Source organism: Fundulus heteroclitus, chromosome 21, assembly GCF_011125445.2.
Source record: "Fundulus heteroclitus isolate FHET01 chromosome 21, MU-UCD_Fhet_4.1, whole genome shotgun sequence".
NCBI classification, from domain to species: Eukaryota; Metazoa; Chordata; class Actinopteri; order Cyprinodontiformes; family Fundulidae; genus Fundulus; species Fundulus heteroclitus.
In genome coordinates this window covers 13,292,378-13,311,164 of record NC_046381.1, presented here as the reverse complement: position 1 = coordinate 13,311,164, position 18,787 = coordinate 13,292,378, and the positions used below count along the sequence as shown (strand labels likewise).

At 45.0% G+C, this 18,787-nt stretch overlaps 1 protein-coding gene across 1 annotated transcript; it reads left to right on the top strand.

Moving 5' to 3' along the window:
• Positions 1-2,012: 2,012 nt before the first annotated feature.
• On the top strand, positions 2,013-17,328 carry csrnp1b (cysteine-serine-rich nuclear protein 1b). The gene is made up of 5 exons (XM_012880172.3): positions 2,013-2,291; positions 10,432-10,631; positions 12,916-13,175; positions 13,268-13,564; positions 13,689-17,328. The coding sequence occupies exons 2-5, from the start codon at positions 10,451-10,453 to the stop codon at positions 14,661-14,663; spliced, it is 1,713 nt and encodes a 570-aa protein (XP_012735626.2). The 5' UTR covers positions 2,013-2,291; positions 10,432-10,450; the 3' UTR covers positions 14,664-17,328.
• The last annotated feature ends 1,459 nt before the right edge of the window (positions 17,329-18,787 follow it).

Genomic DNA, 18,787 nt, shown 5'->3' with positions numbered 1-18,787 from the left:
TGTGCTTATATTTCACCGTCAATGCACAACAACAAGGAAGTTTGGAATTTCTTTGTAAAGCAGTTGAATATTAATTAAAATGGAGTTGTTGTTGGTGTCCTGAAATATTCTGAGTTCACGTCAACACAGCAAGGGTTGATTTCAACAGCTTTATGAATTTTCTGTAGATCTTATTCAGTGGAGTGTCCCTGTCTTTTTAATAATTTTATTATATGGTATTTCATCTCATTCTATATACACATGTGCCTGGGATTCCCCAAAGCTCCATTCTGCTGCCACCTTTGGCGTTTTGACATTTCTGATTCAAACAAAAGTGAATGTGCCAACATTTCCTCTAGCTTAACAGAGAAAAGACTTGAAGTCGTCGTGTTTGTCCCAAAAAGATGCGGTTATTGATCTTCACCCAAGTAGAGATCCATGCGTTGTCAATAGACCAGTGCTGAATGCGGACATATGTAGAACGTCCATCAATAAATATGCTTAACATCCTAAAAACCAGAATAAAGCCAGAATTTTTCTCTATAAAAAACTTTTATCAGTAGATAAGATAATTGCCATGGTGTCTTTAGAAGAAGAAGAAGAAGAAAAAACGTCAGACAGCTGCAGTCCTGACCAACTTCAGAAAGTGGATCACACCAACCCAGCCCTTCTGTTCTAGCATATCTTGTTATTAGTCAGTCAGGCACTGAATTGTCTGGGGCCTAGCTACAGTTTAAGGTTTTGTCTGTCTGTAATCTGGCTACATGTGATTGGATTGAATATTTTTTCCTGTACATAAACTAGATACATTTGCCTTCTAAATTGCCTTGAGGTGACTTTTGCCGTGAAAGAGCACTAAAGTGACAATAAACTGAACTGAATTAACCTGGGTGTGCTTTGGCTCTCGCCCCAATGACTCAGCTCCTGCGGGCAAGCAAGTAGGTGGGTGGATGGATGAATGGATGGACGGATGGATGCATGGATGGATGGATGGATGCCCGCCCATCCATTAGAGCCCCACCATCCTGAGATGCCAGTCACTCCAGGACAAAAGCAAACAAGGCAATAGTTTCATCACACCTCAGCTCTCAAATCCCGTCATTGCTGTTATGTTGAAACCTCGCGGACTTAACTTTTAAATAAAAACTACAGCATCTAAATGCAGTTTTGCACGCTCTGGTCACTGCCAGATGCTCCTTTTGATACTTTTCACTGGATAATACCAACAGAACTACATGCAGTGCTTGTCATGAAAACTATCAAAGGGGATTTTTTTTACATCTAAAACATCACTGTTTCCTGATAAAAAAAAAATTGATCAGTTCATTTCTATTCTGTCTAAGCAATACATTTGTTTGCGGTTTAACACAGGTTTCTTATTAAATTCACATTCTATTTTCGAAATGCATGTCTTACCCTTTTATTTAATTTAATTAATTTTTTTTCTTTTTTTACAGTTGCTCGTTTAAATACCTGTAAAGCACTTTGATTTTCTTCCAACATACACACGAAGTCAATTCCCGTTTGTTATGGTAAATGATGCAACTTGCTTTCCTCTGAAAAAAAAACAAAAAAAAAAAAACAGTCAGTCTGTCTAAAAAGTGAGTCACGCTCTCAGACAGCTTAGTCAGTGTTTTCCCTGAAATTGAACTATTTGCCACACCAATACTACATTACCCTCCACCTATCAAATGCAGCGGATCTAGTTCTCCGCGGTGTGATCTGGCGTCAGTTTTATTTATTTATTTATTTTTATTTTATTTCATTTTTTACAGCTAATCTATCTACAATCCCACCGCTAGAACCACGGCTTCGTGAACGCGTAATTCTATCTGAGCCGCCGGATAATTTGTCAAATTAAAGCCTGTGGCGTGGTATGTGTGCCGCCGGTGGAGAAACTAGACGTGCCTACTAGTGTGTTTTTTTATTTTTTCTCACGCAGGTAATCGGGGACAGTAACTGGGGAGGGAGGGCAGGCAGGCAGGAAGCAGCGTGGGCAGCCTCCCTGTGTCACCGCCTGCGTCAGACCAGACGCCAGGAGGGAGTTTTCCACTGACGAAAAAGGCTGCGCTTCTCGGCAGTCTGCTTCAGACAAGGGAAGCGCTTCGGCTGGTGCGGAGCCCCGGAGACAATAGCACCGAGAGGTGTCTACACAGAAAAAAATATCTCCATATATATGCGGGGATTCGCCTTCTCTTTTTCCTTTTTTTTTTATTTACATATTTTATTCCTTGTGCCATTCGGATTACCCAACCATCGATTGATTGTCCAGCCCTCATTTGATTCCTAATGGTGATCGGATACTTAAATTGGTGAGTATCGCTACTGAGCGCCGTCCGTCTCAGTCGGGGGTGTTTTTATTTTTTTTATTATTTGTTAAATCGTTTTTTGTTTTTTAGTGTGTCTGGTTCGTTTAAATAGTGGAATCGGTGTGACCGGTTAAATCTGAAGGCTTTTTGTGTGTGTGTGTGTGTGTCTTTGCTGCATTTCTTAAAGAACGAGTGTCGCTCAAGTTGGGCGATTTATTGTTGCGGAGCGCCTGGACGCTCAGTCCGCTAAAGTGAGATTTTTTTTTTTTCTTTATCCAAAGACGCCGTTTTCAGCGACGCGTACCCTACATGAACAAATAAAGGTAGCGGTAAAGATTTTGGAAATGATAAGTTGTCTGGAGACGCGATTCCAACCAGTCGGCTTCATTCATTTGTTGCCTTTAATGCGCCTGTTGTGGTTCATCTAAACTCCCCGGCTCTCGTTTGGTTGGTTTAACGCAACTATTTAATGTGTTTTTTGTGCTTGTGGGCTCATTTCTGTGAACTGTTGATGAGGTCGGCTTTGTGTATTGAGCCTCTGTGTGTGTACTGTGTGTGTGTGTGTGTGTGTGTGTGTGGAGTTGTTCACCTCGGCGGTGCTGGTGCGCCTCTTGTAACGAGAGCGACTCCTGAAGGCACTACATGTGAGCGCCCAGCTGACAGGGCTGCTGTCATTAGAATTAGCATTAATCATGAGGAATGATCGGGTCACGGGGAGGGGAGGGGGAGACTGGCTTTGCGCATGTGCGGACTAGTTTTGATAATTGATTTTTTTTTTTTTTTTTTGGAATTGCTTGATTGGGAAATATTATCTTAATGGTTTGTTGCCGGTGGACGGTGCGTGCAGAGCGCGTTCATTGTTTTGCAGGTTTTTTTTTTTTTTGCATGACGATTTTCCTTTTCAGCAAACAAGTATTTGGGAATGTCTGCAAAAGATCGACCCACACCTGCTGAGTGTTTTATTTATTTTTTATTATTATTTACTGGTTTATTGTTATTAATTTTTGGTGGTTTCGCTTTTTGTTCTCCCCGAATGGTGTCTGAGCCTCATATTTCTCAGAGATGGTTCAAATCGTCTCTAGCGCGACCTCACCCGGATCATTTCTGGAATCATGTTTTTTTTTTTTTTTTTTTTTTTTTTTTTTGACTTGGTCTGAATGATCCTTTGTTTACAGGGAAGGCTTAAAGCACTTGGTGTTCAGCACTGATTGTAACATGTCTTTGCCATTTATCCTCGGACATGTTAAAGAACTCTTTGTCTCATCTTGCAGAACAATAAAAATTACTGTTTTTTTTTTTATTTTTATTTTTTATGGAGCTCTCTTTACAGAAAGATTGTGCAGCAGTGCAACAAAAGCTTTGTGTCTTTAGGGAATTTGTCCTACCGGCATGTGTATGTGGGCCCCATATGGGTTTTAACTCACCCTGGAAAGGGTGCCAGGTTCACAGCGGGCTTCTCCTAACGTGACCCGCTGCTGTTGATTTTAATAAACCGCTCTTGTCAGCAACACCACTTGGACACCTTGTGTAGTTCATGAAACGCAACACACAGGATCCACATGGTCCCCGTTTTTTCAACCCATTTTTATGCCATATTTCTAAAGGCTGGCTGAGATCTAACCAGGGGTGCACCTATGAAAATTTGAAAACGGTGGCCAAAAGGTGATTTTCAAAAAAACAAAAAAAAAACAGAAGCCACGACATGACAGTTCTGTTCATTTCATTTGTCATGGGGGAACCTATAGAGTTACGATTTTAATCGTCTCTAAGCTAATGTTTTCTAGTACCTACACAGATAAAATCTGCAGATTTCTTGATTTTATTATAAGCTCCGTAAAGTTTTAGTGTCTATCATTTTTCGAATACTGCTACTCTCCTAATTGTGTTATCATTAGAAGCTGAAGTCATGTGTGACATATGGAAAGAAAAAGAGCAATTTAAAGAACAAAACTTCCACCTTTTGAAAAATAAACTTGAAAAGCTGTTATGGAAGTTTGAATGGCATCTGCCTTTTGCTGCATACGGTCCGGCACCATTTAAAGCTGCAGGTTTTAGTCCCCGCCTCCTAGATAATGGCCCATTATTTCAGACCAATGAGGGATTTAAAACTGTTTTTGGATTATCTGCCCCCCCTGGAGAAACTATACTTTTATTTTGAAAGTCCAGTGTCGACTGACTGGCTTTGCATTCTTAACCAGTGGTCAAGAATTCAATTCTAGTAGTAATGTAACACATTAAGACAGAGTCTCTTATTTTAAAGCGCATCTGTTAGTTTTATTTTGAAATTCCTTTAGAAAAAAATCCTTATCAATGGTTTTCTTTTCCTTAAATGCATGCACAAATTTACAGAGCAGGTTAGCCAATTCGTAGTGGTCACCATTGCTTCTCCGGGCCCCTTTGGTGGCATCCCTGCTTCTACCAAAGCAAATATCATCCAGCCTCTAAGTGCCTCGTGTCCATCTTGTTATCTTGCATCGAGTTAACCTTGCGGTGCCTGCAGCTGTCAGACGCATCACAGATAATCTGGTCGGCCACATCCTGGGCACCGCTCTTTGCCTGTTTCACAACCTCAGGAAGCTCTTGCACACTTTTGGTATCTCTCCATCCCAGCTGGGGGAGAAGAAAGCTTGAGTTTAAGGGCTAGGCAGTGGGTGGGGGGTGCAGGAGCAATGGGGGGGGAGGCCGGCTGCCGGTCTCGATCACAGCAGCGGTGGAGAGAGGGAGAGAGCTCCCATCTGGCTTTGTCCTCTCCCAGCATTCCATACGGCAAGTGTCCCAGACTGGAGCATGACCCCTGAACGCACAACCTCCTCCTCCCTTCCTCCCTCTACAAATACACACCCAGCGCAAGAGAGGGTTTTTCTCAAGTTTGCTTGTTCTCTTACAGCCCTGCACAGATGTCATTTGGTAAAATCCCTCAGAACTCACACTGGACATGACGGTTTGTCACCTAGAGAACACAATTTTGTAATCAGTTTTGCTATTCTTTTGCGAATGATCATTTAATAAAGATCAAATATGCCTTTCTGGGGGGGGGGGGGAGAGAGCTTCTATGCTTCTGGTTACAACAAACAAGGCAGAAGACAAAAGTTTTTTTTGTTTTTCTTTTTCCTTTCCTCTTTATTTGCATGTTCTAACCAAGTTTGCCCTTCAAAGGGGGTTTGCTTTTTTTTCGTACGGCTGCAGCAAAACATTAGGGCGGCGCTGGACTAATCACGTAACTAGCCACTTACTCATTCTGCAACTAGCGGATCACGCAGGAAATCATTCAAATGGAAAAACTCCATAAACAGATTTGCCTCGGTTAAAGGTCTGAAGACGATCATCTGTTCCTGTCTTTATAAGGAAAAGGGACCACCGATCCGATTAAAACTCGCCTAACAGGGACACTTTTACATTCCGCCTTTTTTATGTGCCAGTTCATGTGCTCTGTCCCTTTTTTTGTTTGTTTTGCAATAGATCAATTAAAACTGAAAGTTTAAACACATCAGCATCGATGTCCTACTGTCAAACGTTGTGGGTCAGCCGTCATGTTGACTAATGCCAGTTTATCAGCACAGAACTTTGTGTCGAGGCTTTCTGTTTCTGCACGCATCCCCTGGCCATGCCTTTTTAACGTGCCGCCAAATTAGAGGGTTCGGGTGAGCGGACAACCTGACAGGTGTGGCTTTTGAAAAACAAAAGGCTCATGTTCCTCGGTGAGCAGGACTTTCCGCCGCTCGGCAGCGGAAGGCACATCTGGGTTAGATAGAGCCTGTGTTCTTCTCCCACTGTTGCAGCTGGAGCCACGCTGCCAGAGTGGAATTCCTGCGGATTGGAGACATGACATTATTTATTTGTTTTTGTACAATCCGTCCCCCTTCTTTCTTTCCCACCACCACCACCACCTCTCCCTTTTGGAGAGGCTGCGCGCACGGGGCGAAGCTGAGGAACAGAATGTTTCCGTGGCAAAGTCACATAGCGAGCCCTCAGTGAGAACAACAGGCTCATAGAGGAGGAAGGTGGAAAGAAGAAGAAGAAGAAGAAGGAGGAGGGGGGAAAAAAAGCAGCTGATGTGCCCTGCCTGCTTTGCTCCAGCAGGTGGAGCACTTCCGACTGACAGCTGGGGCTTTAAATAATGAGCTATGGAGTTTACCCAGCTGTGCAAGAGCAGAAGATGCAGGGAGGAGGAAGAGGAGGGGGGGGGGGGCACCTTCATCTCCGGAGCTCTGATCAGTTACCTGTGAGGTGCTGTACCCTGAAGCCCTGCAGGAGGAGGAGGGGGAGGAGGAGGGGGCTGACCTGCCGAGAAGCCGCTCCAGCACACGCAGGAAAGACTCCCGGGCTCATCATTATCACATTTTATGAGCACTCAGTCAGTGGTTCAGACGCTGCGAGGTTGTCAGGGTGCCATGTAAATGCTCTCAGCGGGCCAAGATTAGCACGACTTGTCGCTCCCACCCATGTTGTTATTAGCTGCAGAGGGGGCTGGACAGGCGGTGCAAAGGGCAAAGTCAACTGTGACTTGTCCTGTTGGGCCTCAGGTCAGGAGGGGTGGGGGGGAGTTTGAACAGGCTGCGAGCTGCAGAGTTCCTGTGAAGGCTGGAAAAGTTTGCAGTTTTGATTTAGGTTTTTTCCCTGATTTGCACAAGTATGGGGAAAGAAATGAGTGCTGGGGGGGGAAACATGGTTCAAGATTTCTTTCCCTGTCCTATTGTTCGTCATCCATCCATTCGCAGTAATCCATTGTAGTAAAGTTGCAGTGAAGTTGAATATACTTTGCACTGATTTTTCAGCAATTCTTAGTCGAGAACAACAAACAATGCATTTGCCCCCGGTGTAAAGTTTCCTTACCCACAAATTCTTAGATCTTTTTATTTTTTGTGCTCTCCGTTTGGAGCGTTTTTGTTTACATCCGGATGCCATCCGCCGAAACAATTTAAGAACCTTTCGCGAAGGGACCATGACTTCTGTTTCCAGATAAGCTAAAGGCATCCTGAAGTGAGACGAAGAGCCCACAGCTGCGTGTATCGAGATAATCTCATCTCGCTGACACAGTTCTGCGTCTGACTGGAGATGTGTAGTACTTCTGGTGACAAATCTCCTCGCCAGAGATTTATCTCCCCCCAACCCCATTCCCACCCCCCCCAACTCTGCGACGACTTGGCTGGGGGAGCACCTCGGCGGATGCGTCCTTTATCCGTCTGCCCGCGTACGGCTTGATGGAATGACAGCAATGCATAATTTAGTGCTCGCTGAAACCACGCTGCGCTCTCCCGCTCAGCTGTCCGATCACATCCATTCTCCATTTAGAGCAGCAGGCATTCAAAGGGCGCTGCAGTTCCTCGATTTCCCCCCCTTTTTTTTATCTTCCACTCCCTTCCTCGTCCTTATCCCTTTAGCAAATGACTCATTACAAGATATCGTCTTTTTTTTTTTCTTCTTCTTTGTTTTACTCCCGGTCTCCTGCTTCATCCCTGCTTGCTCGGGCCCCGCTCTGTGGCCGCAGCGGCTGAGAAACTCCAGATTGACTACGAGCCGTCCCTTGCCGGGATTAACCTCTCGCCATTGTTTCTGCCCGTTGAACAGGATTAACAAATCAATGTGTCAGGTAGACTGCAGTCAAGAGACAATGACCCAGTTCTGACATCACTGACACCCCCTCCCCAACCCCGCACACACACATACCTTCTGTCTCACTGCAGCTTTTAATTAAAAAGACTTTGCTTAGCTGGCGCTATGTGCTCCCCGGAGGATGCCTCCCAGCTTTTTTCTTTTTTTTTGTTGTTTTTTTTTTTTTTTGGCAGACAGTGGGGAGGGGGGGTTGTAAATGATGGTAAAATGTAAGGTGAGCTGATGTGTGCGGCATTTGGAAACACACATGTTGTCAGATAAGGCGAGCGCATAAGCAACAGATGCTGCATCCAGGTGTTGGGGGAAATTGTTTCAAGGCAAATCCGCTCCCCCTTTTTTTTCCCCACCTGCCCCCTTTTTTTTGGAATGCGAGACATTTAGAGATTGCGTTGCGCTCCAACACTTTTGCGGAGGGGAGATTTAGTGGCTTGTTTTCTCACAAGCTACTGTTTGGTGGAAGCCTTTTTTTTTGTTGTTCTTGTTGTTGCAAACCTGCGTGACCTATTGCAAGGTGATTCATTCATCATGTGTGTACTTTGGACAACCACAGCAAAAACAACGATGGCAACCCCCCTCTTTACTTGCACAAAGGTGTGTGCCTTTCGCCCTTGACTCTGGTATCCTTGTCTTTGTCAAAAAGGACTCTCTGCTTTAGCATAATTCTTCCCTGCAGCATGTTAAAAAAGATCCCCCTCCCTACCTCTCTGTACTTCTTGTGTTGACTCTCTAATAGCATTCGTACAAGAAGGGACAGGCACACGGCGCGGCAGTTCCGGCGAACCGACTTGTCTCTCGCCTTTTTTGGCACCCTTAAAGAGAGACGGCGGCGGCTTACAGTAGCTTGTTGACATGACGGCAGGCCGTGTGTGGGTCTGAGCCTGCCATAATTGGCCTAGCAAGACTTAAATTTAGCTCACTTGCGAATGCTAAGGATCCCTGCTCCGTAATTATTACAGTCTTGCATTCTGAAAATGAGCATTTGTCACAAATTATCGCCATCAATGAGGGAACGAACATTTAGGCAGGCGGACCTGAAAACGACTCCCAAAAACGGCTTAGCTTGAGTTGGAACGGCTGGACGGGGTTTGGCAGTGGTTGCAAAGGCGGTAAATCGACTAACGGGAGATATTGCTTCGGATCGTTTAAGAAATTGTTGTAAAGATAGTTGAGATTATGCACTTTATGGAATTGAAATTATATTTCGTTTGGTACGTTTAACAGTCGTCCAGCATCTTAACAGGTCATAGCAGGAAGCTGTGTGGGCAGTCTGGTTGTTCTGCTACTGATCTAGTGGTTAGTGCTTGTCGGAGGGGAGCGTTTTCTAAAAGTTCACATGGAGGGCGTGATGTGATGAGTTTCTGGGGATGTTCAGAGCCCGGCTCCTGCACCTGGTTGAGCCACATCCTGGACCCTCCCATCCCCCTTCCAGATTCCCTCCACATGGCAGTCTTGTAGCTGAGACCTAGTATATTCACACACTCTCAACCACTGGTAGGGAAACCGGTGAAATGGATGTCGAAATGATCTTCCCTGTCCCGCATACTCGTTGGGAGTGTCCGCACTGGAGCGGAGCCCAGTCGTGTCTTCCCACTCCGCCCCCCCCTCTTCCTTCCTCTCCCCTCCTAGTTTAGGCACAGTCCCAGACCGTGTAGCGTCACCCGCTGCCTTTTCCAGAACTGGCAAATGATCCCCAGGGACACCTTTTGCGTCAGATAAATGTGAAACGCACAAGCAGTACCCTGCCGTCTCAGCAAAGTGTGCGTTTTTCTTTCATTTGTTCTGATCTGTTCTTGAGATGCTTATTAACCGGTTCAGATTAAGAATTACACGCATCCAACCAGGCTTCACCAGCGTGAGGCAATGTTCTTAAAGATCAGAGATTAGAGGATAAATGGCATTCTTTCTTTCTTCTGTTCCTTCTCCTCCCTTTCTTTTTTTTTTTTAAGGATGCATTGTTCTTATCGCTGAGCCAGCAGACTCTCTCGTGGGAGCTGTGAAGAAATGCATGAGTTGTATAACAACAATCCAAAAAAAAAAAAAAAAAAATTCCACAGTCCGTCGCTGTCCATGTAAAAGTTCCACATGAAGACAAACGAGACGAGTGGCATATTCCTCTTGGCCCCGACCTGCTTGAGGAGAATGTCGGCGGTTGGATGATTGGGTCACCTTTGTGTGGTCTGTCTGCATAATCAATGCGGAGCTGATGGGATTTGTAAGAGGGTGAAGGGTCCAGTAATTGTTGACTTAGGCAAATAAGGACTGATTGATTGCTTCCTGTGCCATGGCTAAACCCCTTGTTCTTTTGCAGCATGAGACTTGGATGCCTTCATGCTCTCACATGGCCGTGTGCAGGGCTCGTTTTTTATTTTATTTTTTTTGCAGCTTCAGCGCCGTGAAAGTCCTGCGTGCACGCAAAAGCACGGCGCACACTTGCAGTACATCGTGTTCTTAAGATTTAAACCTGTGTCGCTTTTTATAAAGCGGTGTGAGCGATTTTGCTAATAGCCCTTTTTTTTGCTTATTCCTGCAGATTCTTTGCACTAGACGCCATGACGGGGCTTCTGAAGAGGAAGTTTGAGGAGGTGGACGAGGATCCGTGCTACTCGTCTCCCTCGCCCTCTTCCCTCTCCTCCGCCTGCTCGGCCTGGGACTCGGAGGGGGAGAGCTGCTACTCGGACACCCTGGATTCCAATCCCAGCAACCCCTGCTCCCCAGCAACAAACTTCAACAGTGAGTGTCCCCTCTCAAGCACTCTCCCAGCTTGTCTCCAGCATCCGCCAAAGCTCAGACAGAAACCCAGAAATTAAGGACGGCTTTAGCAATTTATCCCAATAGCATCTGATGAAACACTTTTCCTTTTTTTTCCCTCCTTTCCCCGAAACGCCTCTCATGATTTTTACGCCTAAAGCTGCAAAACAGTTAATCACATTAAGCGCAGGGGCCGGCTCACCGCGGTTTCTATCCTCATATTCCTCCCAGGACCGCGCAGACAGACGCGTTTCTTCACCTTTCCTATTTAGAGACTTGGGCTGAGCAGCTTTGGGGTGTTTACGCCTGTCTGGAGCCTGCTGATTCTTTAGGGGGAACCGGTGGAGAGTTTTTTGGAGTGGGGATTGTGTTGTGTACAGGGGGTGGGGGGGGGAAGGTTGCAAGGTTTCCAGGATGGCGGGGCAGGAAGCCAGGAAGAGAAGCGTGGCAGGTTGCCAGGGCTGGGAACACACGGCGCCTTGTCTGAAAGCTGGGCGTGCACCCAACACAGGTGCTGGAAGAAACTGGGTGAAGGGATAGAAGGAAGAAAAGAAAAAAAGAGAAAGGTGTGGGGGCGGTTTGAGGAGACTGAGGCACGCAGGCCTATCTAGTAGAACCGATTGAGTCGACTGTTTATGATCTGGTGTTTGCGTTGGCCAGAAAGCCGTTTCCTACAGGACGGCCTGCAAAGATATTTCATCTGGAAGCGGCAAAGCGTGCGCCGTTTGTCTGTCGCGGGTGTCACAGAGCTGACTGGGTGGGATGGATGCGAAGCTGAACGTGGCACCCGGTTTGATCTGTGTTGCCCCTGGCAGCAGATTAGACAACTCAGTAAGGCTGATGTGTGCATCGGTTGCCCATACTGGGGAAATTGGCCCGTTCTCATATTAAATCTGCACTTTAAAGGGGTGGCTGGGGTAGTTTTTGAAATTAGGTCCTTTTGAAGTTATCAGGAATAGTTCTCTTACCTGTAGTAGACAGATTTCATATTGCAGTGAGCTAGAAAGGGGGGGAGAGATCTCCTAAAAGTAGGAGTCATAGGTAGGTAGAGCTGCATTTTCAAATCATTTCAGTGTCGTTCAAATGACTCAATATAAAGATATTTAAATCTGTCAAATCCAGTGCTGTATTATCTGGCATTAGGCGTCCACACTTTCACAAGAGAGTTAGTTTTATTGCCGTTTTCTCATCCAAGCAACACAGGGTTGTATCCCATGGGTTTGAACATTTCCGGTTGGGAGTTGTTTCAACGTTGCTAGAAGCATCTAAAGCCGCAGCTTGGCTGGGAAAATGGTGACGAACCTAACGACGGCGTGACATAAATGTAAATTATCAACGCCGCATTGAATCCTACCGACAGCTTTTGAGTTGTTTTTTTTTTTTTAAAATGCTAAAAATACCCAGAGGTAAGCTAAAACGGCGCCTCCTGTCTGTCTAGCTGTCAGCTTCACGCTCCTCTTTTCTACAAAGGTACTGCAATAAAACGCCGCTCTACAAGATATAAGGGAGCTGTTACTGAAAAAAAGAACTTTACAGAACTACAAACAAAAATCCAAACTTTCTCTTTTAACTGTTACAAAAAAAGCTTTTTTGTGTGCATGTGTGTTTTTTATCAGGGACTCCATAAGGAGTTCCCTTCCATAAAACAAGAGTAATGGGGACCAGATGGGCAGGGGATTACAAGACATTTCTTTGAACGCATAGGCTATTATTATTAAAAAGAAAGAAAAAAAGAATGGTTCATTTTCTATTAGGGATACTCAAAAGTTGGAAATCCCTCGATGGAGTAGGTTCAATTTACACTAGAGCTCAGAAATGCTTTTAAGCTACTTGGCTTTATTTCAGGATATAGCCTAGCTCACAAATGACCTTTTATCTGTATGGATCATGAATCGGGCGAGAAGGTTTCCATCCTACCTGGAGGCCCCAGGGCTCCTAGGTGCTTCCGCCACTGGGTCCGCCACCAACAAAAGGGAAATTCCTGAGCTGGGCGTCTTTTGGTCTCATGCTAGTGTAAAGCTAGAAGGATTCCCAGTAGTTTGGGTTTCACTTTACAGGATGCAAGCATGTCAGATTACTCTGGGCAGTATTATTTAATTGGCTACATGATAAGGCCGGGTCAATGAATCACAAAGGTGTCCCTTTACAGTTTGCTCAGCAGCACCGGCAGGGAGAAGTGGAGCAGTGTGCCATCTAGTGGTGGGAAAACGACGTGGCAAACACTTTTCCTTGTATTCTAAACTTCTTCTGTTTTCTTTGTCCACAGCAACATCCATTCTCAAGAAATTCAAGAGAGCGCGCAGGGGCAACGTGACGTTCGACCAGGTGACGGTGTTCTTCTTCCCCCGGTGCCAGGGCTTCACCAGCGTTCCCAGTCGGGGAGGCTGCACCCTTGGCATGATGCAGCGGCACAGCGCCGAGCGCACGTACTCCCTTGCAGAATTCGCCGTGGAGCAACAGCTCCGGCGCAGGGAAAAACTTCTCAACAGGCTTAGGGAAGAGAAGCTGGAGGCTTTGAAAATGAAGGTGAGCGACGCTGATGGCTAAAACTTCTCAGAGGGAGCTCATTTTGTGTCTGAGGCGAAATAACTAAACCTGAATTCTGGTCTCTGTTGAAGCTGACGAAGAACGGCACGCAGGAATGCGAAGAGGCGGAACGGCTCACGATAGACGACATCCCGGAGCAAGACCTCGACGTCGGCAGCGCCAACCCGGACGAGGGCTCTTTCCTCCAGCCGTACCCGTCCAAGAAGCGCTACGTCCTGCTCAAGGCAGCTGGCGTGAAGAAGATCGACAAGGAGGAGAAGAGGCAGCTGCACGAGCTGAGGCTCTCCAGGGAGAACTGCGGTTGCGACTGCCAGGGGTTCTGCGAGCCCGAGACGTGCAGCTGCAGCCTGGCGGGTATCAAATGTCAGGTAAGGAGAAAAAAAAAAAAAAAAAAGCCCCTAAAATGTCCTGCTGGTAACCGCTGCCAAACGCCACCCACATGAACGCCTCTGCTGCAAAGATTTGACGGCTCCTTTTCTCTTTTCCTCGTAGATGGACCACTCGTCCTTCCCGTGCGGCTGCACCAAAGACGGCTGCGGTAACACGGAGGGTCGCATCGAGTTCAACTCCAACCGGGTGCAGACGCATTACATCCACACCATCATGAAGCTGGAGCTGGAGAAGAGGCTGGAGGAGCAGTCCAGCAATGAGGAAGAGGAGGAGGACAACGGCGTAGACCCCGGCAGCCAGCTACCAGCCGTGCCCTCCTTCCCTTTCAGCTCGGAGCTGATGGCAGCCGGGGAGAACAGCTGCAGCAGCGACATGACGGACTCGTCGGACTCTTCTGGCCAGAGCGAGGACTCGGAGGCGGGCGAGGGCCCGCGCGAGCAGCACAGCCCGCTGGACGTCGACGAGAACGGCCTGAACCGGATTTTGAGTTTTAACGACGCGAGCAGCGGCGACGGCGAGGACAAGGACCACGACAACAGCCGCTGCCCAAACCGGCAGCAGGACCAGCCGTCCACAGAGGCGTTCAGCAGCTTTAGCATCGTGGACTTCGCCGACGAAAACGACAACATAGACGCCGCGCTGCTGGACGGCCACACGGACAATCGAGCGACAGCCATTTCGGAACTTTTGGACGAGAACGCCAACCAGGGCAACGGGCTTTTCCACAGCTGCAGCGTGCCGCACACGCCTTCCCCCACCGTCGACCGCTCGGCGAGCTACGACATGGACCTGAGCCTCTCCTCGGAGTCGGACCTGGAGTTCTTTGACGGCTTCCCCTGCCTGGGGCCCAGCTCGCTGTACAATTCCCTGAAGGAGTACGAGCACATGGACAACTATTTCCAGTTTCAGATGCCCAACTACCCCAGTTTCCCCGCGGCGAACGACACAGGGACCTGCCTTCTGGAATCCCTGATCGGCCTCTCGGAATCCGTCCCGGAGCCCCCCGCCACCTTTACGGACAATCAGCTGATGGAGGAAGCCATGACACTGTCTGTGATGGAGTCTGTGAAAGTTTGACACAATACGCGAACAATGTAAGAAAGGAAAAAACTCACGGAAGAGTGTGGGGGTGGGAGGGGTTGGGAGGGGATTTGAAAAAAATGCACATAAGATGTCAACGTGTTTTTGAGGAAGCTGTGATTTCCCTCCTTTTTCTTTAATTTCTTGTTTTCCTTTGCCTACGAAATATTCAGATTCCAGACTTGCCTTCGAAATGTTAGCAAAGCAGTTTTGGGGGATGATTGCTTTGAGAGACGGCAGCTAGGGGTTAAAAGTGGATGGAGATCAATTGGACTAGGCCAATAGAAACCAATGAATCCTAAGAAAGCTCTTTTAACCAAACCAAGACCACCAACCGCTCGCTGAACAGGAATCAACCTTAAAAACTGTTTTCAGGTTGGGTGTTGAGCTCAACACGGCTGAATGTTCACCTCAGGGAATTCAATTTAAAAAAAAAAAAAAAAAAAAACATTTTTCTAGCTTTTCGGAGGCAATGCGCGGTGACCATTGCTGTGATTGCCTTCATACGAAACCCGAGTCAAACGGCGACGTACAGTAGTTCTGTTTGCGTCCCGTCCCCCCCACCTTTTCTGGAGATGACTTGAGCGAAGAAAAAGCTGAGGTCTCATCTCAAAAGGTCTTTTTGAGGTACAAGAAAAAGAAAAATCCCTGTCGGAGCTCCTCGATCAGCACTTTATCTGTGAAAATAGCTACGTATGCATAGGCATAGTTTTGGTCGTTTGGGATGGATTCAACAGTTTGATGCTAAATTATGGAGTTTCTTATTTATGGGCTGGAATTGTTGCTCATATTCTTTAAAAAAAAACAACAAGAAGCTGTATCTGTATTTTCTTTACTACTTTTGTTTTTAAATTATTTCCTTTTTAATGGTTTTATTTATTTCAGATGAAGCCTCCACTCACTCAAACAGCACTGCGGTTTGTTTTTACCTTAAAGTGCAATCTTCCTCCTGTTTTATTCCATTAAGGTATTGCAATGGGAATCGGAAACCCAGTGGCGGTTTTTGGTATGATCCCTGTAAGGCAGTTGCCCAGGGTGGCATTACAAATGGGGGCGCACTCAAGAACCAGAAAACATTAGTTTTCTGCCCTGAACAAGTTTTCTATTGCTTGCATGCATGTGCAGTCAAAGGAAAGTGCCCCCTGCACCCTGCAGTCTATAGGGAGACTAGTTTTCATGCTTTGTGCAGACCTGCATTAAAAACTGCATTTTTGTCCCACTGGAAGGTGTTGGTGGGGCAAAAAGAAAGCAAGCTTGCACAGGACACAGTTCATGCGAGAACCGCCACTGATAGGACCACAAGTTAATCCGAAAGTATTTAATATCTATTCTCTAATGCTTTGTTGTAAGTTATTCTGTCTTTATTTCACGCGTTATTTAATTTACAGACACTTTGGCAATAACGTGGGCTGTCGTGAAGTTTACTGGATGTGCCTGTTTATCAGGGGAGCCATGCCCGCCGGCGGTGTGCGCGCAAGTGCTTCCGTTTAAGCTTTTTGGGACTGAAAACTGTGGAACCTCCCTAATCACTGAAACAAATAAAGAAAATGATGCTTCTATTTGTATCGCTGCCTATAACATAACCATAGAAAAAAAATATACTAATATTTTCTAACTAATATATGTAGGATGAGAAAAGAATTCTAATCACTGACAAATTGAATATTTTATTAAGAAATCGAAATTAATAATTTTCAATCTGAGACAACCTTTGTAATATATGAATTATAGAGAAAATGTATGCTTATGAAGGTTAGTGCTCTTTAGCATTCTGAAGTATTTTTTATTAGGCAGCCAAATGGTTGGATATGTTAGAGAAAAGCCACTAAAACTTCAATTGCAAAAAATCAATTTGATTGTACTCTGAATATTTCTGGAAGTCTGTGACTTGGGTTAAAATGTTAAAATTACACAAATGCGAAGTTTTTTTTGTTAATTTCTTTTTATATTTTAGTGGGTTGGAAACTGCATATATTATACAGTTTTTAATCCCGAACCCTGAAATTTGAAGAGTTGCCTCATTGATTATCAAGCGAGACCCTTTTTTTTTTTTCTTTTTTTTTTTTCTTGAGCTGAGGGACACTAGAGAGCTGATGTACATATCCTCACCCTTTCCACAGCTGTTTCAACAGCCTTTTCTGGACCCTTTAGAAATTATGCATGCAGGTCCTGTTTGTCAAAACTTCTTCTGAATAATTGTATACTTTGAAAAGTGCAGAATGCACGTTAGAAATGTATTATTCGCTTTTTGCCTTTTTAAAAATTAATTTCATCCCATATATGTTTGTAAGCCACAAAGATTGGCACTGTTTTTATTTTTGCCTTTTTTATTTTTTTTTGCAAGCAGACAACTTTTTCTTGTATAAAGCATTAAATCTCATGAAGAAATGACATCAGTGAGTGTTTATCAGTGTAATATATTACAGTACAGTTTATTATTATTTTATTATTATTATTATTTCAAAAGAATGTGTCTTACTTTTTTTGCCTTTTTGTGTTGTGCATATTTCTGCTTGAAAAGGTCCTGCAGAGCAAACAAAGCTGCTTTATTTTTTACATATTCACACATTAACCTGCTGTTCGAAAACACTTTCTTTCATCTAAGCCATTTTGACAGCTTGTCCCTCCAAATGATAATTAAAACAAAACATTCTTTTGTAAATGCCCGGCTGTTTGTGTGATTTGTCACGTGTTGGCTGAACGCACTTTAGCGGAAGAAGCTACAGAACCTTGCAAAAGTATATGAACTTCTGGAACTTATTTATATACATTTTGCCACATTACGACTACAACCCACATGTCTTTTTTTTTTTTTAAATTGAGATTTCATGTGATGGAGCAACAAAAAAGAACCCCATAATGTAAGTAGAAATAGGATTTCCACTTGTTTGCGAGTTAAAAGTGTACCTTTTTAATGAGCCATCATTACTCTGATACCTCAAACAGAACTAATTTAATCTCAATATAAATAAAAATGCTCTGTTCAGGCCTCAGAGCATACTAGCAAGCAAATGAACGTCATTTAGAACCTGCCATCCTGTCCACATCGAAGCATGGTTGTGGAGTTATTATGCTGTGGGGATGTTTTTCTTCTGCAGAGACAAGGAATCTGGACCGAGTTAATGAGATGGATCTAACGAAATTCAGGCCAATATTGGAAAAAAACCTGTTGGAGGCTGCAAAACACTCATGGCTGGCTTGGATGTTCACCTTTCAGCAAAACAACGACCTTAAACGTGCCGCCAGAGCTTCAAGGGATTGGTTTAGATCAAAGCTCAGTTGCGTATCTGAATGGTCCAGGTGTAAATCTAGTTTAAAACTGGATTTTCAAAGACGCTCTCCACCTAATCTGACTGGGGAATTGGCTATTTTGCTAAAGAGTTGGCAAAGATGTCAGCCTTTAGAGGTCCAAACTGGCAAACACATACCAGAAGGGACCACGAGCAAAGAAAAACATACAAAGTTAATGTGCACCAGATGTAAAATGTCACGTTTCATTGCAGACGCTCAACCTAGGCAATAAATATTAATAACACAGACAGTTTATGAGGTCAAGAAGCCATTTTTGTGCTCAAGCCTTTTTAAACATTTCCATAAAGATTTTTTTTTTTTACCTTCCATTAAAAAAAAAAAACAACCTTTTCACACAATCTGTTGTCTGAAGAAAATGGAAAAACACCCAAAATGATGTCATGCTTTAGTCTCCCCGAGCACCGCAAACATATGGCCAGAAATTCCAGGCGGAGGGAGTATGCGACTGCTTTTAGCTCACATTTGGTCACAATTAGGATCGTTTGGATCCGAGGCAAAAAATTGCTCAAACCCTTTAGCTTTCCTTGATCCTGACAAGTCAAGAAAAAAAAGATTTTACCTCCACGCCATTTAGGTTGTTTTTAGTCAGAAAAACGCCGGCTCTCTGTGATCTTTGCTTTAAAGACATCCTTTGGAATTTTCCATCATCTCAGGCTGCAGCTTGGGAGGTCAGGAGATCAGGATCATAATAACTTTGTTGGTCCTGGACCAATGAGCATTTAGACGGCGCGCTGAGCGTGAGCCAAAAACAGCAACGGGACACGCAACCAGTTTCAATAAGGAATGCATTTCTGAGACGGTAGGAGAGG

Bases quoted from the DNA above. Each gene is read 5' to 3' on its own strand.
- csrnp1b (XM_012880172.3), top strand. From the start codon at position 10,451: ATGACGGGGCTTCTGAAGAGGAAGTTTGAGGAGGTGGACGAGGATCCG. The intron at 13,176-13,267 runs GTGAGCGACGCT...TCTCTGTTGAAG, and splicing joins TGGAGGCTTTGAAAATGAAG to CTGACGAAGAACGGCACGCA. The intron at 13,565-13,688 runs GTAAGGAGAAAA...TTTTCCTCGTAG, and splicing joins TGGCGGGTATCAAATGTCAG to ATGGACCACTCGTCCTTCCC.